This window comes from Delphinus delphis, chromosome 16 (assembly GCF_949987515.2).
Source record: "Delphinus delphis chromosome 16, mDelDel1.2, whole genome shotgun sequence".
In the NCBI taxonomy this organism is placed as follows: Eukaryota; Metazoa; Chordata; class Mammalia; order Artiodactyla; family Delphinidae; genus Delphinus; species Delphinus delphis.
In genome coordinates this window covers 13,505,842-13,529,479 of record NC_082698.1, presented here as the reverse complement: position 1 = coordinate 13,529,479, position 23,638 = coordinate 13,505,842, and the positions used below count along the sequence as shown (strand labels likewise).

The 23,638-nt window shown below is 39.8% G+C and overlaps 2 protein-coding genes across 3 annotated transcripts in view; one reads left to right on the top strand and one right to left on the bottom strand.

Annotated features, from left to right (window-relative positions):
• The window catches only part of SLC18A2 (solute carrier family 18 member A2), a 36,183-nt gene extending 29,817 nt beyond the window's left edge, over nt 1–6,366 (top strand). The window contains exon 15 of the mRNA XM_060034011.1: nt 6,067–6,366. Within this exon, the coding sequence (XP_059889994.1) occupies nt 6,067–6,171 (105 nt within the window). The 3' untranslated portion in view covers nt 6,172–6,366. The remainder of the gene's footprint in view (nt 1–6,066) is intronic.
• Nucleotides 6,367–8,349: 1,983 nt separating this feature from the next.
• The window catches only part of PDZD8 (PDZ domain containing 8), a 99,317-nt gene continuing 84,028 nt past the window's right edge, over nt 8,350–23,638 (bottom strand). For both annotated transcript variants that reach the window (XM_060033997.1, XM_060033999.1), the window contains 2 exons: nt 19,266–19,428; nt 8,350–14,383 (listed from right to left, as the gene is read on the bottom strand). In XM_060033997.1, coding sequence (XP_059889980.1) covers nt 12,180–14,383; nt 19,266–19,428 — 2,367 coding nt within the window. In that variant the 3' untranslated portion in view covers nt 8,350–12,179. The remainder of the gene's footprint in view (nt 14,384–19,265; nt 19,429–23,638) is intronic.

Sequence of the window (23,638 nt, the reverse complement as noted above, 5' to 3'; positions counted from 1 at the left end):
ACGCTCGTCTAGTTGAAAGATGAGGGCCTTAGGTTAAAGGTGAATGAGAGAAACAAGGCTGGGGGAGATGGTATTTGGCATTTAGGAATGGGTGTGAGGTTCCCTTGCTGCTGTTCTCTAGGGAGTACGTCAGAAGTTCTCTCTGATGTTTGACCTGAAATGGGCTTTAAGGCTTTGGCATTTCTTGACTGCCCTTTTACGTGATTATCCCTAAAGAGTGGATTTAAAGAGAGACACTGAAGACCCTGAAGTTAGGTTGTGTGCAGTCTTTGTTTTGGGCACTTTCTGTATTTATTAATATGTGCAGTATATTTAAAAAATATGTCCAGCACTGAGCACTGGTCTTGTGCCCTTTACTCGATAGGATTTAAGTAGGTGATTTTGAATTACTCTCGAGCCATTTGACTCTTCCTCTTTGCCTGTGCTTGCCAGCTCCGAACAGCCACAGCCGTAGCACTATGTCGTATCGCTCTCGGGGCACTTCCTGTTTTCCAGCCTGGTTGTCTAAGTTTCCTGTCTACCTTTGTTTGTCCGACCCCAACTCAGTACCTTGGCCTCAATCAGGGTCAGAAAATTCTCTGTGCAACCACAGAAAACAACGCTTGTCCTGTTGCCACTGTATCAATCTGATTAAGGCCGAATGAAGATTACTCCTAACCCTATTTGACGAAAAAAAAATCACCTACAAATGCTCCTGTCATCCAAGAGACTGTTTAAGACTCGGGAGACAGTGCAGGGCCAGCACGGGCAGCCCTGGAGCCGAGCTGTCTGTCCCATGGGAAGACATAGCCTCAACCTCACACAGTGGTTGTGGGGATTAAATGAAAGAATACCAGTGGAGTGCGACCCCGGAGTCTGCACACAGTAAATGCTCAATAAATTGTCACGCGTTCCCATCTCACTCCACTCTCCTTTCTTGCTCTCACCTAACCCTGACTTACTCTGTCAACCCAGCAGTACCCCAGTTTCCTCCCTCTCTTCCTCTCTGAGATGAGAGCCTCCTTTTGCTCTCAGAGCCCAGGGCTGCCCAGTGGACTTCCCTCGCCGAGCAGCAGACGTTAGTGGCCGTTGTGTTATCTGTTCGTCGGCAGCAGTGTGAGGGCTTATCTGAGGTCTTGGAGGAAGTGGATGAGGTCAGGGGACCAGGGAGGGTGAGCTTGCCCTGCCAGCCCCCACTCTGGGGTCCCCATGTGATGGGCGGAAGTCAGGCCTCAGTGCTTCTTCCCACATTTAAACTAAGGCTTTAGTTCATTTAAAAAGAAGCGTGCTGAAGGAAGTGGAAGACACGATTCTGAAAGGCAAAGCAACAAGAATGACAGGCTTCCAGAAGCCACTTCCACTGTAAAATGTCAAAATCCTTAATAAGTGCCCGGCAAGACGAATCATTACAAACTTGAGAGAATGCGCCATCTGCCTGCCCATAATTGATGCCCATAATTGAATGCATCGTGTCAGACGCCATTTGACTGTCATAATGGCAGCATGCGAAGGTGGCAGCTACTCACTATGCAGGCAGAGCAGGAAAGAACCAGGTGGAAACCAATAGCGCCGGATGATGAGGGGAGTGAGGGCAGGAAGCAGTGTGTGCCGTGGTGGAAGGACGATCGATTACTGCCCACTTGAGAAAATCCAATACACACAAGTGCTGGCATTCAGGATCAGCAGTTACCAAATGCAGGGGACCTGAGAGCCAGAAGAAGGTATACAAACCTTGGCCAATCATTCTTTCATTAGTAAGCATTCTGATTAAGTGGTGTTTGGACTTAAGCTAGAAATGGAAAATTCTAGTGCTATTTTATGGATCCTATAAGTTATCCAGTCATGAGCCAGTTTGTGAGCACTTGAGTTTTTCTTCCATTTGGTTTATTGGATTTCTGCTTTTTTTTCTTTTTTTAAATAATGAGTGTTATCAATGCAGAGAAAAAAGCCTGTTACTCCAGTTCCTCTGCAAGTATAAGAAACACCAACTCTGTCATTTAGGAAACTGTGTTCCAGTTATAAGACAATTGCTTACAGCCTCTAACTGTCAGAATTCCCAGTGAGGAGGAAAGCTGTGTTCTGGAATGGAGTTTTATCTTTTCAGGTTGAATTATTTTTAAAGATAGGGCACATTTCTTAGGTCTTACTCTTGAAGTTTCTAATTGTTGCCCAGACAGGAAAGTAGGTGGTTTGAGGACTGCAGCTTTCTTTTACTGGGTGACCCTGATGCAAAACCGTCACTTTTTTTTTAAAAGATGTGGTAAATAAATCTTTTTTTTTTTTTTTTTTTTTTTTGCGGTATGCAGGCCTCTCACTGTTGTGGCCTCTCCCGTTGCGGAGCACAGGCTCCGGAGGCGCAGGCTCAGCGGCCATGGCTCACGGGCCCAGCCGCTCCACGGCATGTGGGATCTCCCCAGACCGGGGCACGAACCCGTGTCCCCTGCATCGGCAGGCGGACTCTCAACCACTGCGCCACCAGGGAAGCCCCCAATAAATCTTTTTTTTTTTTTTCGCAGTACGTGGGCCTCTCACTGCTGCGGCCTCTCCCGTTGCGGAGCACAGGCTCCGGAGGCGCAGGCTTAGTGGCCATGGCTCACAGGTCCAGCCGCTCCGCGGCATGTGGGCTCTTCCCGGACCAGGGCACGAACCCGTGTCCCCTGCATCGGCAGGCGGACTCTCAACCACTGCACCACCAGGGAAGCCCTAATGCTTTTACTTTTTCACTGTCCCAACTTTGTATTTGTGTTATTTTTACACTTCACTTGGTCCAGCATGTTTTTACCAGTTTGGAAATTCTGACTCTCCTGTGTCTGATATGAAACCAGGCATTTGGTAGGACCAGGGCTCAACTCTCAGGAACCATGCATTGCCCTGAATTCAGATGAAAATGCCCTCCCCCTCCTTTTTTTTTTTTTTTTTTTTTTTTACTTTTTCTTCAGTCCAGAGTCAAACACACCTTTTTCCACACAGCAGTGCACGGAGCACCGCTCTGATTACCAGGCTGCTCCCCAGGCCACTCTGCACGCGTCCCCCATGCACTTGACTTACCCACTTGATCTTGTTCATGCCCCTCTTTTCGTGGCACTTTTGGGCTATTAGATGCCATCTGGCTTAATCATGTACAACTTAAAAAAACAACTATGGCACAATAAATCTTTCAAAAGAGGTTCAGAAGCCAGTAAGCTAGGTTTTAAAAGCAACAGATGATCTTTTAAGAAAGAAAACTTCTTAACCTGATATAGGTAGTATCAACAAATGCAGTTTGGTTAATTGATAAATTCTATTTAAGTCTATATGATGCCAGATAACTGGTCTGACTGAACTTCCCTTGCAATGCAGTTTTTTAATTGAGTCTGTATTACATACCCAGTGCTAGGTTCCAGAGGTCCTTACGTCTACATGTACATACCATTAGGTATAACGGTGGACAACCAAGGGACGGAAGGCAGTTGTGATAAGGTAGAATGATGGCCGTCCTTCCCAAGCCTGCTTCGCCGCCTGTGGGCCTGGGATCAAGGCCCCTGCCTGGCATCCGGGGCCCTGCAGTCTGGCCCCGGTTGGGCTTTGCCGTGAACATCTCCCTGTGCCTCATCATCAGATAGGGGGTGGGGGGGGTTGGTGGGGAGGCAGACTGTTTTACTTAATGTCTCGTTTGGTAAATAACCTCTGCCACGCTCATTCCCAACTCCCTCGCTGTGAAAATCCTTTCCATCATTCAAGCTTCAAGTCCACCCCCATCGCTTCCACATTGCTTTCCCTGAGCACTTAACCCACAGTGAGCACTCCGCCTGCAAACCCTATGGAACCTGTCACTGGTGTGCAGTGAGGTACCTAAGTTGCTGGTAGAGGACCTTAAGGGCACTGACACACACACCTGGTAGGTGCCCAGTAAGCTGCTGTCAGCCATGTGACCCTACTGTGCCCTAGAAAATGCCACGTAAGTCGGGCGGTGTTTCTCGCAGCGCGTTTCTCACCCTCATGTGAGGGTAGGGACGGGGGATTTCATTTTTAACCTGCCCCCTCAAGTGATTCTTAGGCACATTTCTTTGAGGATCACTAATCCAGAGAGGCAAGACATCGAGCTCTTTGGTGGCTAGACCTTTTGTGTTACGAGCACACACCCACGTGGGGAGAATGGTCCTGGTATACAGTGTCTGTTGCCTCAATTACTTATTTTTAGAAATTGAGCTCTTTATGAAGTCCATGTATCAATTCACTTGGCAAGAAGCACAATCAAAAAAATAGAGTTAAATTTGCAGCTGACAATTTGAGCTGGCAGCCTAACTCAGAGGGTCCTGGAAGGCCTTATTTATTTATTTATTTTTTGCGGTACGCGGGCCTCTCACCGTTGTGGCCTCTCCCGTTGCAGAGCACAGGCTCCGGACGCACAGGCACAGCGGCCATGGCTCACGGGCCCAGCCGCTCCGCGGCATGTGGGGTCCTCCCGGACTGGGGCATGAACCCGTGTCCCCTGCACCGGCAGGGGGACTCCCAACCACTGGGCCACCAGGGAAGCCCCGGAAGTCCTTATCTTAACATGCCACACAGCAGACCATTTTAGCATTTCTTGGGAAATGATAAATGGGTTAAGCACTTGAGTGGAGACATAGCAGCTTATCAGATCTGTGGGACAAGAACTGGGTGTAGCTAACAAGTGCCAAGATAGGTTGCAATAGGCCAACAGAAGATAAATTTTAATCCAGATAACTGTTGCCATTTAGATTTTCAAACTGCACAGAAAGGCACTGGAGGGAATAGTTTACGTGGAGGAAGACTCTGAAAGACGTTCTTGATGAGAGAATTCATTTCAGTTGCAGCTGATGTTGTGCTCTACACTCCTGCTGTCCTGTGGGGCATCGCCAGAGCTGACTTTGGCATAGGCTGCCTGGGCTCGTATCTGCCCCATTTAGCTGTACATCCCTTGGTCAAGTTCTTTAACCTTTGCGCCTACACGGAGGGTTATCAAGCTACCACATAGGGTTATTGTGAAGTTGAGGTATTGCATTGAAAATGCTTAGCACAGTCCTGGCATGATAAACCCCAGCTGTACACTCAGACTACGTGCTTGGTCTGTACACTTTCGTGAGGAATGATGACTACAGTGCGCATCAACTGAGGATGTTTATCAGTTGAGGATCAGTTGACCTTTAAGAAAGTTTTCAGTAACAATAAGGGAGTGCACAAGATTTTTATGTACATCAGAGGAATGTATTTTTTTCTTTTTTTTTTGCGGTATGCGGGCCTCTCACTGTTGTGGCCTCTCCCGTTGCGGAGCACAGGCTCCGGACGCGCAGGCTCAGCGGCCATGGCTCACGGGTCCAGCCGCTCCGCGGCATGTGGGCTCTTCCCGGACTGGGGTACGAACCCGTGTACCCTGTATCGGCAGGCGGACTCTCAACCACTGCGCCACCAGGGAAGCCCAGGAATGTATTTTTTAAAATACACTTGAGCAAAAGGAGGCCAGCCAGGATTTGGGGAGAGGTCCTTCTGAAATGCCATTTTTAAAAAGATAAGGGCCCTGTGACGCTTAGTCTAGGGAAATCTAAGGGCATGGCCGTGGTCTCAAAATATTGTAAGGGCAGGCTGTGAAGACGGCTGGAATCAGAACTTGATCCACAAATAGAAACATGGAGACAGGTTTTAGTCTAGCCTCAGGGATGTTTTTAACACGGGAGCTTGCCTCATTAAGGAGGGAGGACCTCCTTATTAAGTGTTACCACTGTGAAGTTGCATTGGGTGACCTCCAGGATCCCCCCACCCTAATTCAAAGATTCTAAGTATAACCTAAACCTAACCTGCATATCTCTTTCTTCATAGCTTACAGTTTCCTCCAAATCGACTTACAGCTCCTGGCAGGTATAATGGGAATACTGCAGACTGCTGCTGCTGCTTCCTATTGCCTGGAATTTTCAGTTTAGAACGCCAGGCCTTCTAGGGAAGGCACCTGGCAGTTGCACCAAATTACTGGTTGGTTGATAGTGGGTGGTACTATATGTAGTTTTCAAACTACTAATCCTTAGAAACAGGGTAAGACTATCTTCTCTTTATGAAACAGTAAGTTAATATCTGCACTTTGCTCTCTTTTAGGCTATCCTCATGGATCACAACTGCCCCATTAAAACAAAAATGTATACTCAGAATAATATCCAGTCGTATCCGATAGGTGAGGATGAAGAATCTGAAAGTGACTGAGACCCTCAGAAGTCATCCAAGTATCTAATTGTATAAAACAGTGTTTCCAGTGAAATGACTCATCCAGAACTGTCTTAGTGATACCACTCATCCCTGGTGAAAGAGTAAAACAACCAAAGGTTTTCTTTTCCATGGTTATGATCGATTGCCAACAGCCTTATAAAGAAAAAGCAGCTTTTCTAGGGGTTTGTATAAATAGTGTTGAAAACTTTATTTTATGTATTTGATTTTATTAAATATTATACAATATATTTTGACGAAATAGTGTAAATCTATAAATATTTGAATCCAAATCCAATATAATTTTTTAACTTACATTCACGAACACCTGGGCAAAAAAGTCTTATATATTTTCTGAATATTGGTAATGAGTGTTTAAAGCACGCATTATCTCCGAGACACTTCCAATAATGAGGAACTAGAAGGAAGTCTGAAAAAACAGAATCAAGTAAGATGGCATATATTATATAGTGACACTGAATGTTGAGATACTGAACTTGTAATTACAGTTGACCTTGAACAACACAGGGTTTGGGGGTGCCGACAACCCATGCAGTCGAAAACCTGCATACAACTTTACAGCCAGCCCTTCGTATCCATGGTTTCACATCTCTGGATTCAATCAACCACAGACCATGTAGTACTGCAGTCTGTATTTATTGAAAAAATTCTGCATATAAGTGGACCCGTGCAGTTCAAACCGTGTTGTTCAAGGGTCAACTGTACTGTCAATATATTCATGAGTTAAAAGCTAGTTTTCTCAGATGCAGAAGACAAGAACTTGAGCCAGTCATCTTTCGGATTTATCCATGAATCTCAGCAGGCATTAGTTTTCTATGTAATCACCTACCTGGAAACAGATGGTTGTAAATTATATGTTTACATGTCATGTGGTTGGCAACAAACATAAAAGCCAATAAGGGTAAAATAGTAAATGTTCTGAAAGTAGAGAAAAGCACCCAAAAGTATAGTTATAAACAACTAGAAGCTTTCCCTTTCAGATATATACTTGTCTTACCAGATGACAGAAAATTGAGGATAGATATACCTTACTTATACTGTCAGGGTTGTTTAAGCATGATGAGATATATCAACACCTAGCTCAGGTTTTAGAAAAGAAATTTAAAAGGCTAATAGCTGCTGTGATGTGAAAAAATCAGACTATAATTATCTTTGAGCTGGAAGTCATCCAAGTGTTTTCTAGGGATCTACTAATTTTGAGTTGTTTGAAACTATTATTTTTTTAGACTTCTGAACGTTGTTCACATCAATGTGAAAACAAATTTTACATGAAGATGAAGAAGGAATGAAATTGTCTTGAATCGTGTTAGGAAAACAGGTAAAAATAATGGGGTGGTCAGGGTACACCCCCTTTCACAGGCAGGAAAAAACCCAAACATCTAAAAATGTCTATGTAATACTGTATCACCTAGTGCTGTGTGATGTAGTTTTTCTAAGCATGATGACATTGATGTGCCTTTTCGATGTGATAGCAAGTACTGTGTTAGTGAACATTGTTAGTTTACATCGAGTTTTGTATGAGATATGAAGATAGTGTGGAATGTCTCAAATAACACTTGTTCATTCTGTAGTTCTGTAATCGTAAACAAAAACTACTTAATGTCAGTTCTTTGTTAAGCTAAAATTGTGCTCCTGTTAACTTGGAAGGACCCCTCAACCTTATAATTCTCTAAGAAAGTAGCTAATACTTCCCATTTTCTTTATGAAGCTTTTTTTGTGGGGCTTTGATCTGAAGTCTGGTTTTCAAGTGCATGTGTTGGAAGCAAACAAGCGTCCTACTCGTGTTTGCGTTGGGCGACTTACACAAGGACTCTGCTTTGCTGGAGGCGCTTCTGTGGCTAAAGTAAAAAGGCAGGACTGCTCTCTACTTCTGGAGGGGAGAGCCTTAAAAAAGAACGTGCTGCAAATCAATTCTCTGGCGGGGTTTGTGGTTCTCCTCACTCCCAATACCATGTAACTTATCCCTCTTTTATTTTTGCCTGCAAGGTTTCAGTCTCTTCAAGAATGACTGGCAGCCATGTCTGCTGGTGATCCCAAGAGATCATATAAAAGATACATATTTTTCAGAACTGTTTTGAGAGCAAAAGGTATCAGTTGTATCTGAAGGAGAAAAAAATTGTAAGGTCTTTTATATGACCAGTATTCTGGGATTGGCAAGACTATGGAAAGAAAAGCTTTTTTTTTTTTTTTTTTATGTGTGTATCAGAACAAAGAACACACAGCTCTCTGAACATTTATTTTTTGAGCAGAGGTGTTTTTTATGTTTGTACCTGGCAAAACAGATACAAAAAGCTTAATGAGGTAGTGATGAATATTCAATTCTTTCTTTTGACTGCTAAGTGTATCCACCTACGTCATGTTTTAGCTAGTTTACTTAATAAATCTTCTGAACACTACTGTGCCTGTTGTATTCCTTTGTTAACCAGATATTATCATTGGAATAAAATATGTAAGAAGGTACTGTTTTAACTGTGGGTATTCAATTAAAAACTATTCTTCTTTGCTTGCAGGCATCAGGTAAAATCTACTCCAGACTAGTTTGAACCATACTTTTTGGCTTTGCAAAATTTGTTTTAATTTGAAGTATGTAACTAGCCACATGGTGTCAGTGTGGAACCAACCAGTAAGTTATCCTTGCATCTCTAAAGTTATATTGTTTTCCTGATGGCTACGAACAGATAACTATATCTGATGAAAATAACTATGATATGCAGCCACTTGACACAGTAGGTCCACGGCCCCTGGAAGTTCCATAAAACTTAGGGTGCGCATGTGTGCACCTTTCAGGGGTGAGAATCCATGGTTTTAAACAGATCTTAAAATGGATTCATGGCTTAAAAAGGCTTAAGGGAACCTCCCCCAACCCTGTTTTTAAAGGAAAGCTGTTATGTCTCAATTTAGAAATAAACTCAATACATTTCAAAATTAAAGTGATTTTAAATTTATTCACTTTTAGGGGACTTGAGATTTTATTATCTTACTATTAGTAAGAGCCAAATACCTTCAAACTGCCTTTCAAAAAATTCAACAATACTTAAATTTAGAATTGACAGTACCTTCAAATTTTTAGCATGTGTTTTCTCCTCTTAAATTCATAAAATGGCCACATAGTATTTTAACTAGTTCTGATACTGAAGAATGTAAGGTCTGATATTAAGAAATGTAGCCTATGAATTGATTCTAAATGCTAAAATATTGCTCAGCTTGACTGTCTAACCTAATAATTCATCTAAATACCAATGTAGCAAATATACTTTAGTCCAATTACTATTAGATAGCAGAGGCAAATCCATAAGTCTGATTGTCACAGCATAAAAAAATAGTAAAACCAAAGTTTAATGCTTTTAGACAATTTTCAGAATAGCAATTTTGTTTAGCAAAAGCGGACTTTGTTAAACTTATCTTCATGGCCCAATTATACCAGGCAATAATTCCATAGAGATGCAGCAGTCACCTTTTTTAGATGACATCAAATGAAGATATTCTTGTTTTCTGTGGTAGTTTTTATTTAATATTATTTTTTAGCTATTGATAACATAGCATGGCAGAAAGATTACATCAGGAATGTGATATAATACAACTGTTTTCACTGAAGCCTTATACCTTACTATTCCTTAGGCTATTGGCGTGTCCCACCGCCCGCCCCCCTTGCACGAAACTACAACTGTGATGCCTCTACTGCCTCTCCCAGTAAATAGAAAAATATTGCACTACATTGAAGGTACATTTTACAAATATTAGCAGCATTACTGAGCTTTCCATAATTGTGGTTCTACAGAGTTAAATACTTTTAAAACATGAGTAGATTTTTATGAAACCAAAGTTTTGCATTATTTCTACAGCTCTTTCAAATGCATCAGTTTCAGCAGCATGCTTGGATGTCACTAAAACTTCATGGTATAATCCAAAACCACCAGCCACTTACTCTGCCTTCCAGGTTGTCAGTGGTAAGTGATTTTTTATGATAAGATGACAGTTGGTTATTACATTGGGAAGATTGTTTCAAGCTACTGTTACAGAACAACATTTTAGCTTTCAGTGATTTTGGTGTATAAAGACTTCTACAGCAGTGTTGAAATGCAAGCATGTTTAAACAAAAATGGGGGGTATACACAGATATATTTTTGTTATAAACTTGGCCAAGAAAGGTATTTAGTTTCCTAATATTTTACTTAATAATAAAATAGCAAGAATGAGAACTGTTGATTTTAAAAGTGGAATGGCTTTTCTACCCATAAAAATGTTTTTATCATCCATATAACCCTTTTATTTCAATAGCTTGTTACTGTTCAGAAAACTTTTGCAGTTATGCTGTTGTTTTCCTCACAACAATCCTGTGAGGTAGAATAAATTTTGTTTATTCCTACTTTACAGCTGGGGAGCCTGCAGCATGGAGCCCTTTCGTGGCTTGCCTATGGTTACACAGTTCACTAATGGCTAACAGAAGAGCTTGAACTTAAACTCTTGTATGGAGTCCTGGGTTATAGACCTGGGCCAGAATCCTTACTATTATACTATGCCTTTTCCTGCCAGCCATAAAAACTGCCACCATCTAGTTTTAAATTCATGTCAGTTTCACTATATAGCAATTATCATAGTAGTTACCTACAAAAGGGAAAAACATGTACATATCTATTTTATAGACATATAAAAGGCCAAAACATTTATGGTATACCAACAGAGGTCACGCTCACATGTTTTCCCTCAGTCGTGTGTTACTGGGATCCACACGATGGCCTGAGTATCAGACTAGACCTTCATTTTAAGAGAAATGGTTCCAATTCCTATGTATTGACGCTGTGTAATTTTCTTTTTTTAATAAGACAGTCTGAACTACAGAAGCATTCAGAATGCTCAGCCTGTAGGATGATACATAGGATAAGCCTGTAGGATGTCAGACAAAGCAATAAATCTATTCTGCATGATTCCTCTCCCTTACAGCATTCTCATGCATGACTATTTTTCTAAAACAAAACAGCCAAACCAGATATCAACAGGGGCATTTTAAGAACAGTCCTCTGAAACTTCAAATATCTACATGCTTTATTTCCTATGGGAGAACTGAAGATGAAAAATAATCATAAATGTTTAGTACTTCCATTTGAAAGGCAAGTGTCAACATTTTGAAAGATTATATTTCAAAATCCTGCTGGTTACTGTTTTTTGTTTGTTTGTTTTAGTAATCTGGTCATCCTCTCAAAATTCTTGACCAACTGCATTCTGTATTTATTCCCTGTTGCATTTTGTTTTTCAATGCAAGCTCTTCAAATTAATCACTGTATTCTCACTATACTTAAACTGCACATAAGCTTTAGAAAAAAATTTCACAAAAGCATAAAAAACAAGCAATATATGTAAAACTTTTTTTTTTTTTTACTAAATCAGCATAACTAAAGCTGCGGCTTTCATGTTACATTTGGCAAAATCAAAACAAAAAGCACTCCCCCAAACGCCAAAATAACAAAAATCTCAAGCAAGTAGATATGACAAACTTCATAACACAAAGTACGATTCAAAACCTGTTCCCTCAATGATTGCTGTTGTCAATTTGGGCATGCAGCAAATTTGTTGTTATAACTGTGATGCAAATGAAAATATTTCAAGAATCTGGACAGTATCCTATTTAACACTAATTCAAAAACTAGGAAGAGGAAGGAAAAAAAACCACAATGAGACATCACACCTACATAAACACAAAAAGTCAGCTTACATAATTACATAATTAGAAAAAGTTAAAAATAAATTAGTAAAAATAAATTCCCAGTATAAACCCAAAAAGCATAGCTATAAATGCAATCTGAAACAACCAATTTAGTGAGCTGATCATGTTTTTGCTGGAAAACCACCTTTTCCACTCTAGTTCTTACACAAGCAAATAACTGTGAAGAAGCAGGCCAAAGTGCATAATAAGAGGGTTTAAATGTGGTTGTATCTGTGGTACTTTAGATGCAACTTTTCCTCAATCACTAGAAAGTTTAAACAGACTGTTACACAGACTCAGATGGGCCAAATAAGTCATCTGATATGCTACTGAATGGCTGAGAGTCTATTAGTTGGGTTATTTCACTATCAAGGTCTTCTTCTGTATCATCTGTGTACTTGCTTATTTTTTTGGAGTGCTGGTCTAAGGACAGACTTTCTAAAGATTCAATATCTTCAATGCCTGCTCTGTAGTGGATCATAAGAAGTGTTAGAGCTTGCAGTCTTTCACCTGATTTAGCCAAAGCAGCAGAAAGAAGTGATTTTTTCCTCGTATCGGTTGTCTCTTTTTCTTCTCTAACAAGGGAATTATTATGTTCCAACTCCTGATCAATTTCATTCTGCAGTTTATCTAGCATGAACTCTAGTTTCTGGATCCTCTCCTCTGTAGGCAACCCCCTGTACAGATCACGACCAATTTCTTTAACTGCAATGAAAACGCTGTCATCCAGACCACCCTCCTTTCTCACTAATTTTATTCCTGTGTTGTTGCCCTGTTTAGAAGGGCTGTTTGGGCCACAGATCTCTGTGTCACTGCCTTCGTTGTCTGATGTGTTGGGTGTGTGTTTTGGTGAAGGTTCTACTAGATCAGTCCCTGGCTCAGAAAGGCGAGTTTTAGAGACTTGACGCAGATTTAACAAACGAGAGCTCGTATTGATAATATGTCTTGTCAAACCTGTCATTCTGTTGACTGACTTCCCAGCTTCAGCATCAACACGAGGGGGCAGGCCTAAGAGGGCTTCTTGTCCTTCCAGCCTGAGATTTTTCAGGGCCCGGTCTATCCGTTGATCAGTTGCTCCACAAAGAGGAGTCTCGGCTAGACACTTTTCCTGACATTTTTTATGGCAAACATAAGCACAGAACATACACTGGGAAGCAGCTTTAGTCCAAACTTTTTTCTTACAGTAATCACACCAAGTTGGGTTCTGGAACTGAGTATCCTGGAAACTATGTTTATTTTCTGTTAAACCCATCTGTCCAACAAAGTGCTCCTCTTTAGGAAGGGCAGAAACCTCTTCGACCAAATGGAGTTCTTTTTCTTTCTCTAAGTTAGTAACTACATGGTGGTCTGGCTCTCCTTCTTTCAGATATTTGAAGTGAACAGTAATATCACCGAAACAAAATTTGTCATTGAACCCCTTCTGCATACTCAGATTACGTAGCGCGGTTCTCGTGACCATGGCCTTAGGTGATGGGGCTTCCAGTCTGAATTTGGAAAGGTATTCCATGTTCGATGTAGCTAAGCATCCTAAAGCCACCTCTTCAAGTTTTAAGCTGACATGCCCCAAACAGATGAGACCCCCTAATTTGAAAGGATCCCTGCACCACAGTGCGATGTTTAAGTACCTGTGGCAGGCTTCTATGTCAAAGAGACAGCTGGCTCTGGTTCTTGTCCATTTTCCGAGCTTGTTACGATAAAGAATTTCTGATGACTCCCATGTTTGATGGTCATCTGAACTGTCCTTAGGAGTGCAGGAACTTTCTGAAGTCAAATCTTTTGCCACTTCTTGCTTTGCTGGAAACTGCTTAGCTGTAGCTGCTTCTTCGACGTGATCCAGATTTTTCGCTTGCTTTTCAGCAGGTTTATCTGCAGCAGGCGGTGGCAGCACCTTCTCTGGCTTTTCAACGAGAATATCTGGTTCTGCCTGATTTGGGGCATCAGCAGAAGGTAAAGGAACTTTGACTTGTGGTCGTGGTGGCACAGGTGGTTTGAAAGTGGATCCTTGGGTGGGTTTTGACACTTGTGCTGGTTCTGTTATCTCAGAAGATTTTAGGGCCAAGGGCTTATTTTCTTCTTTGGATGGAAGTTTTGGGGGTGGTGGGTAACTTCCTACAACTAATTTACGGTTTAAAACTGGTGATATAGTTCCAAGGGGTTTAACAGAAAGTGTTGTTGGAGTACGTTTGGGACTGTGACTTAATGACTGTGCCTCATCTTTGACCTCAGTTTGTGCTCTCACATCACTTGCTAAGTCTTCAAATTCAGAATCCAGGTCTCTGTTTTCAGCATCTACTGCCAACCCACTTGTTTCCTCTTCATAGTTTGGTTGGCATGGGCCTATCAGAAAGTTGTCTTCCAACTGTCCAAAGTTATCTTGCAGCACTGCACCCTGGTTACTCTGGCCAACAGGCCTTTCATAATATACCAGGACTCGGTCACCAGCCTGCTTGATAAGCTTCAACACTTGCAGTGTAGATGTGATTTTCACACCTGTTTTAAGATATTAAATGGGAAACGTAAATTACTGCAGTAAAAATTACCTAAATTCACTAAGTGTAATTGCCATTAATTCACGATTACTTAACTAATGGAAAAGTAATAGTGAAACCTCTAAAGTATCTTACGGGTTTATGGATACATCAGTGTACTGATTCTTAAACCCTGACTGCTCCGATGTCCTGGAAATGTTTACCTTTTCAAACCAGATGATGACATGAAAATCCTGAGGAGGGTGTCAAGCTGCTAACTCCTAATTGTTTACCATTCCTTCCTAGGTTTAGAAGACATTATTCCTCAGTTTGAACTGAAGTGAGCAGAGTGAGACCTATTGAAAAGGATTTTATTAACGGTTAAATCAGGCTTAAAATGATGGGAAACTGTGATTATATTAAGGGAAATTGTAAAATGCATCAGGGATTACAAGTTGTAAGGTGAATGATTCAAATTAAGAGACCAATGCTTGAAATAAACTTAGCAAAATATTGGGCTGGCCAAAAAGTTTGTTCTGTTAGTGAATACACTGTTCAATAAAAGTCTTGGTGAAAATGAAAAATGTCTTTTATTTTCACTTAAAACTGAACAAACTTTTTGGCCACCCCAATACTATTATGAATAGTGGACTCTTACAGATTCTTTTCATTAGCCCTACCCATCAAACTAGTCTTTTTCAGGACCAGAAAGAATAAGGAAGGCATAATAGGAAGGCTTTAAAGTTAAACAAGTTGTTTACTATCTGTATCTATATCAACAGTATCTTAAGTTTTCATTTTATTTTCTAACAGGTGCTACATCAATTAGTTCAAAATTCAAAAAGTATAGAAAGATGTACAGTGAAAAATCTCCCTTCCACCTCTATCTCCCAGATGTGTTGTCCCTTTCCTGAGGCAATCAAAGCTTCTGATGTGTTCTTCTAGGGATAGGTGTATCTTTTAAAGGCTCTATTTTTTCCCTACCCTCTCCAAAACAGTACTTACCTAAGCCAACCCTTTCTGTAGGAGTTACAGAAAGGTGAGAAGGGGTCTTTGCTTTCCAAAGGTCTTAAGGCCATCCTAAGTAAATCAAAGTAAATCAGCCTCATCTAATAACCTGACTTCAGAGTTCCTCAACCTCTATATTCTCCTACTTTGGCTGCCCAGGCAAGACCATGCTTTAGACCTGGTCATCACTTGGAAGTTTTCCACATCAAAGATCTTTTACTTGGAAATTAACCTCTGATCACAATCTCCTATTTCCACCTCTAACAATCCTGTCTGCTAACTGAATCTGTTTTGAGGTAGTTTCCATGTCCAGTCATTCCTCCTTTGCTCTCATGGTCCAGCTGGTCTCCTGACACCACTTGCTTTTCTCCCCAACCTCAGTTCAAGACTTCAGTGGTGTTCACATCAAGCTTTTTTATTCTTTTGCCCCAGCCCTTTCCTCTTCTACCATCTACCTGTCTTTCTGATCCCCAGCTTTGCTGGCCCCTTATCTCCCTTTCCTGCTCCTGAGCTTATCACCTGGATACAACTCCCGAGTTATACCATCTATCTGCAGCAAGGCTTTCAGTGCTGCTTTAGCATTCTTTTGATTGGTCTCTAAACAACTAAGTCTCCAAACACCAGCTTCAAACCTTTCTTATTCCCCTGAAACCCACCCTTCCTGCTCTCTTTTATTCTGTAGATGACATCACCTTATATACTGAAGATCAGTAAGAAGCCACCTCTCCTCCCTGCCAGTCATTTTCAGGATTAAGCCATCTTAGAGGAGGAAGTATCCCTTGTACTTTGGATCCTACTCCCTATCCCCTTCAGGACTCTGCTCTATCGATTATCCTTGCTAAAATCTTAATTCCCTTCCTTCTTCTCCTTTAAAACCTTGTTTTCCTTGGTTTTCACAACACTGTACTAATTTGGCTCTGATCATCTCTGCTTTCTTTTTTCCCCCACCTATATCTGTCCCTTGTATGCAAATGTTCCCATGTTTTTTTCTTTAGTTTCTCTGCCTTTTTGTTCTCTCCCTAGATTACACCCATTTCAGTAGTTTCAACTGTCAACTTTTTCTTTGGTTGGCGTCCCCTCTTCTTCACTCTAGTCGTACATTCCCAGCTACTTCTGGATATCACCACCTGGATGTTTCGTTGATACTACAAATTCAGTGAAGTTAAAACCTCTCTTTGACCTTCTCATCTTCCTGTTCTCACTACTATGTGAATCAATTTGCCACCCTCCCAGTTAACCCGATCTGAATCATGGAGATGGCTGACTCCCTAGATAGATTCAGTCTGCTGTCAATCCTGTTAGAGTTCCAGTCCATTTTCATTCCTCCTCCTTTCAGATCCTCCTGACCACTGGCTTCCACTATAGTAATAAACAGCTTTTTACTATGATCCCTCACTTAGATCTTCCCTATTTTAATCACCAAACATATATTGCTTCCCAGTTTTCCTAAAACATTGGCTCAAAAACCTTTAGCCTACAAACTCATACTGAAATTCAGAGCTTTCTAGTATGACTTCATGATTTATCCAGCCTTAATTTCTTCTGCTTCCCTTTAACCACACTATGAACCAGCAACTGTAGTTTGACATAAATAAAAATTAAGTCCATCTAATGATCTGAGGTAGGCAAAAAACTTCGGCTCAATCTAAACTCATTCTTTGTGACTTAACATCTGCCTCTTGGGACTGTTCAGCCAAATATGGATTATTTTTCTTTTGGAATATTTCAAATATACTCAAAAGCAGAGGAAATAGTAAAATGAACTCCATCACTGAGCTTAAATATAACAAACATTTTGCCAATCTTATTTCAATTATCACCAATCCTGTTACTAAATGTTTTTTTTTTTTTTTTGCGGTACGCGGGCCTCTGACTGTTGTGGCCTCTCCCGTTGCGCAGCACAGGCTCCGGACGCGCAGGCCCAGCGGCCATGGCTCACGGGCCCAGCCGCTCCGTGGCATGTGGGATCCTCCTGGACCGGGGCACGAACCCGTGTCCCCTGCATCGGCAGGCGGACTCTCAACCACTGCGCCACCAGGGAAGCCCACTAAATGTTTTTAAAATGTTGTATACCCATACAAATAAAGTATAGCTATAAAAAAAAGAATGTGTATCATACCCTCCCCATATCTCAATGAATATTATTATTTTTACAAATGTTAGACACAAAGAGATGACTTTTGCTTTTTCACCCTGCCTGTATTTATATTGCTTGGATTTATTTATTTATTTTTGATAACAGATATTTACTACTTGTATAATTGAAAACAAAAATCTTTCATAAAAGGATGTAAAAAAGAAAACAATTTTATGCTGTAGGTAAAACCAAACAGGGTATATGTATACATATAAAAAATTCATACTGAATTATGATCTTTAGCTGAGGGATAACTGTTATGTTTATGTTAAATAACTACGTCACAGATGAGGTTTATTTTATAGCCTTATTATCCTAAGTGTCCAGTATCATCATCTGGGAGCCTGTTAGAAATACAGAACCTGGAACACCACCCCAGGTCTACTGAATCAGAATCCACATTTTAACACCATGCCTGGGTGATTGGAATACACAAGAGAGTTTGAAAAGCACTGTTTATGACATAATCAGAGGGATTTCCATGTGAAATATTGACTTAGTGGGGCTTCCAGGTATGCAATTAAATAATTTTCATTATTTTATTGTCATGATGGATATGAATTAAAGGTAGAGTTTCTTCAACATGTAACCAAAGACAACTGCTCCTTAATTTAGGAACTAATTTACCTTGTTATTTATTGTTTTAGCTGTGAGAGAATATTCCATGTTGCCTTTAAAAGCTCAATTGTAACCAACCATGGGCTCAAGAAATCTCTTGACAAGCCTAGAATGGGTGGGCCACGTACTACAAAGGTCTGAAAAGGTTTGGACTTTTCCCCCACTGATGTCCACAGTGAGTCTTACTGCATATTTATAAACATGCAAGCAAATAATCTGCCTAACAATAGAGAGTTTTTGTTGTTATCAATCCAACTGATAGGAAGGCATGCAGGTGACACATTTTTCTGCCAGTGACAGTGATCTGGGCTGCACTCTGAATGACAATCTATTAACAAATGGCTGCCCAGTCAGGAACAATAAGGGGCAACCAATATGGGGCCACAGGCTAGTTCAGGTGTGCCCTTTTAGACAAGGACTCACTCTCCTGTTAATTATCTAGTCCTGAGTGATGGGGGCAGTAGTGCTAACATTGTCAGTTTTAGGCTCAGAGTAGTAATGGTGGTGGCCACACAGAAAGATAACTGTTGACCTGCCCTTTCTTTCACATTCAATAAAAAAAAAATAGAAGTAGGAGGAAAATGGTCTAAAGATGAAATATTTTCAAGATTTATAATTAGAACTAAAATGATGTGTTTCAAATTTTTTAAGTATTTATTTATAGTATAGTTATTACTTTCTTTCCATTGTAAAAGTAACGTGCTTATAGAAATAAAGAAGGAAGAGGGACTTCCCTGGTGGCGCAGTGGTTAAGAATCCACCTGCCATTGCAGGGGACATGCCCAGGTTCGAGCCCTGGCCTGGGAAGATCTCAGATGCCATGGAGCGACTAAGCCCATGTGCCACAACTACTGAACCTGTGCTTTAGAGCCCACGAGCCACAACTACTGAGCCCGCGTGCCTAGAGCCCATGCTCCACAACAAGAGAAGCCACTGCAATGAGAAGACCACGCACTGCAACGAAGAGTAGACCCTGCTTGCTGCAACTAGAGAAAGCCCGCACACAGCCATGGAGACCCAACACAGCCAAAAATAAAAAATAATAATAAAAAAAAGAAATAAAGAAGAGAGGAAAAACCCCCACATCTGTTCTCTGGTTTTCTTTGTAAATGTCAGGTATATTGCACATCAGCATAATTACCTCCAATAGCAATCAGTCGATCTCCCCGCTGAAGATCAGCAATTGCAGCAGGCGAGTTTGGGGCCACGGTCTCAATTATGACGTGCCCAGCATACCCGTCAGTTGACTGGACAAGACGAAGTGTAAGTCCGACACTTTGTAAATTCCCCTTTATTAATTCAACCTTTGATAAAGATAAAAAAATGAAAACAGATTCAATGGGTTCACAGTAGTGGAGTGAGAAAACACAACACATCGAGAGCACTACAGTTGACGCTGACTTTTATACCATGGTGGTTATTATTACAGACTAATAAAGGAGGGAGGAAATCTTTTATTGTGACAATATAAATTAAGATATGCTCAGACTGCACATTTGTGCCATCGAACCTTTTAAATGATAAGGTGAACATAAACAAATAGAAATCCTAAATCTGGTATAGCATGTGGCATGCACTCCCTAAACTCTGCCATCATTACCAAAGATGATTTGGTTTTTAAGGTTTTATTACAGAAAATTTTAAAAATATACAAAAGCACAAAGAATAATTAAAATGAACCCTGTGGTAGGTTATAAAATATAGTAACAAATTCTTCTTGACTTGAATGCATGTCCCTTTGCAATGAATACTTTACCAGACCTGCTATTAGAGGTAAACCTATTTCTCCATCCTTCTCTCAGCAACCAATATAACTAGAAAAAACAGACGAAGACACAGACGATCTGAACGTGATCAACCTTGACTTAAATGACATTTATAGAACACTATACCTAACAATGCCAGAATACACATTATTTTCAGGTACACATGGTAAGTCCACCAGGATGTGCTACGGTCATAAAACAAGCGTTGATACATTTAAAAAGACTGAAATCCGAGATACGTTCTTTGAATGGAATTAAATTAGCAATCAATTAACAGTAAGAAAACTAGAAAAACCCCAAACATTTGAAAAGTAAAACAACACACTTTAAGAAATTCATGGTCAAAGAAAAAATCAGAAGGGAAATTAAAAAATATTCTGGGGACTTCCCTGGTGGTGTGGTGGTTGAGAATCCACTTCCCAATGCAGGGGACACAGGTTTGAGCCCTGGTCCGGGAAGATTCCACATGCTGTGGAGCAACTAAGCCCATGTGCCACAACTACTGAGCTTGCGAGCCACAACTGCTGAGCCTGTGTGCTACAACTACTGAAGCCTGTGCGCCTAGAGCCTGTGCTCTGCAACAAGAGAAGCCACCACAATGAGAAGCCCCTGCACTGCAATGAAGAGTAGCCCCTGCTCGCCACAACTAGTGAAAGCCCGTGTGCAGCAACCAAGACCCAACACAGCCATAAAACAATAAATTTATATTAAAAAAATATTCTGAGCGGAATGATGAAAATACAATCTATCAAAACTTGTGGGATGCAACTAAAACAGTGTTTAGAGGAAATTTATAGCTTTAAATACTTGTATCAGGAAAAAAATTCTAAAATTAGTGATCTCAGTTCATTCCTTAAAAAACTAGAAACCCCAAAGTAGAAGGAAAGAAGAACAGAAATCAATGTAATAGAAACTAAAACAACAAAGAAATCATGAAAGCTGATTCAATGAAATAGTCAATAAAACTGATAAGCCTCTAGGATAAACTGATAAAGAAAAATGTGTACTACCAAAATCAAAATAAGAGGGGAATATCACTACAGAATCTAGAGACATTAAGAGAATAGGCAACATTATGCACAACTTTATGTCAATACATTTGACAACCTAGATGAAATGGAAAAATTTCCTTGAAAGATAACAAATGAGAAAAACTGACTAAAAAAATAGAAAATTTGAACACCCCTGTATCAATTAAAAACATCAAATTCATAAACCTTTGCACAAAAAAATTCCCTCCGGGTCTAGACTGCTTCATTATGAATTGTTGAAATAACAATCTTACTTGGAATCTTTTAGAAATAGAGAAGGAGGGTATGCTTCCTAAATCATGTGTTAAGGCCAATGTAACCCTAATTCCCAAACCCAGACAAGAAAGCAGAACTACAGACTAATATTTCTAATGTTCAAATATGGATGCAAAATTTCTTAACAAAATTTTAGGGAATTCAACCCAATAATATATGAAAAGGATAATAATCATAACCAAGTGGAGTTGATTCCAGGAATTCAAGGTTGATTCAAGCACCCAGGAGTCAATTAGTATAAGTCACCATATTAAGAAAAGAAAGGAGAAAACCATATAAATATTTTAATAGCCGCAAAAAAAAAATTAACATCCATTTATGATAAAAGCCCCCAACAAAATAGAACTACAAGGGAACATCCTAAATCTGATTATAGGCATCTACAGAAATCTATAAGTAACATAATACTCAAGGGTGAAAGACCTGTTCTCTACCCAAGATCAGGAACAAAGCAAGGATTTCTGTTCTTACCACTTCAATTCATTATTATACTGGGGGGGTATAGTTAGGGTCATGATGTAAGAAAAAGGGAAGACATAAAGAATGGAAAGGGAGAAGAAAAACGGTCTTTATTTGCATATAATATGACCCTATACATGGATAATCCCAAGACATCTACAAAACAACTTTTAGAACTAATAAGTGAAATTAGGTCACAGACTACAAGGTCAATATACAAAAGGCAAATATGTTTCTATATATTACCAACAAATAATTAGAAAATAAAGAAAGCAAATTAATTTGTAATAGCATAAAAATACTTAGGATTAAATTTTTAAAATTTATCTTTTATTGAGGTAACATTGGTTTATAACATTATATGTTTCACATGTACATTTCTGCTTCTGTATACACTACAGTGTGTACTCATCACCAAAACTTTAGTTTCCATCTATCACCATACAACTAATCCCCTTTCTCCATTTCACCACCACCTCTCCTCCCGGCCCCTTCCTCTCTGGTAACCACTACTTTGTTCTCTATTATCAACATGTTTGTTTTTTTTGGTTTGTTCATTTATTTTGTTTTTATTTGTTTATATTCTACAATATGAGTAAAATCATAAGGTCTTGTCTTTCTCTGACTTACTTCATTTAGCACAATGCCCTCCATCCATGTTGTCACAAATGGCAAGATTTCATCTTTTTTCTCTTTTTATGGATAAGTAGTATTCCATCGTGTGTGTGTGTGTGTGTGTGTGTGTGTGTGTGTGTGTGTGTATGTGTATATATATACATACCACATCTTCTTTTAGGATTAAATTTAATTGAAGATGTACAAAACCTGTATGCTGAAAACTTCTGCAAAGGGAAATTAAAGAAGACCTAAATAAATGAAGAATGACACCATGTTCATGGATTGGAAAACTCATTATTGTTAAGATGCCAATTCCTCCCAAATTTATCTACAGATTCAAAGTAATCCCAGTAAAAATCTTTGCAGGACTTTGGAAAGGTAAAAGACCTAGAACAATCAAAGCCATCCTTAAATAGAACAAGGCTGAAGGACTTATACTACCTAATTTCAAGCCTTACTATATAATGTTAGCGTAATTAAGACAGTGTGGTATTAGCCTAAGGACAGATATTAGTTGTAGAAATTAACATCATCATTTCTTAAGATATCAAATTTTGGACAACGTGTTGACTTCCTATTATAATAGATAAGGATGATAGTCCATTCTCCTGCCCCCAAATTACAGTAGAGTTACATCATTATTTTTAGTTCCTCTGCATAACCTCTTTATAACTTTAATTAATATACTTATACCCCTATATTTCTTATTTCATCAACTATCGACAATATCTCTCTTGATACTAGGACTTCTATCTTTCCCTTCACTTCTCCCCTTTATACCCCTTCTACCTTCTAAACTCTACCATGAAAGTTGATAACTATTATATTAATTTTTAAACTATTTTTAAGCTACCAAGGTTGACTGGAAGTCAGTCATGTTTATAATATTGTGACTATATAAATATGATTTACTGAGAACCTGGACATCTTTACATTTTCTGTCTTGTATAGCCTTTTGCTTTTCTTGGAGGTTTTTCTTTCAACAACATAGCTTTCACTTTAAATGTAGGATTTATGTAAGTACTGCTTCTGCAATTAGCTCTTAAATTCACCTATCCATTTGTTTACATATTAAATTATTTAGCACTCAGTCAAAGCGAAGTTTTTCTTTACCCCTCCACCCTACTCCTGCCTAAAAAGAAGCCAGTTAATAAATGTAGAAGGAATGAGCAGATTTGAAAAATCACCCAAAAGGAGACAAACATTTAGATTAAAAAAAAAGAGAGAGAGAGAGAGAGACAAAGAAAGACTAAAGAGCTGGAACAACCGAATGTAATGTCTGAATCTTGGTAAGATCCTGGTTCAGGGAAAAAAAATCTACAGAAACATTTATGGGACACTGGGAGCATTTTAATATAGACTGA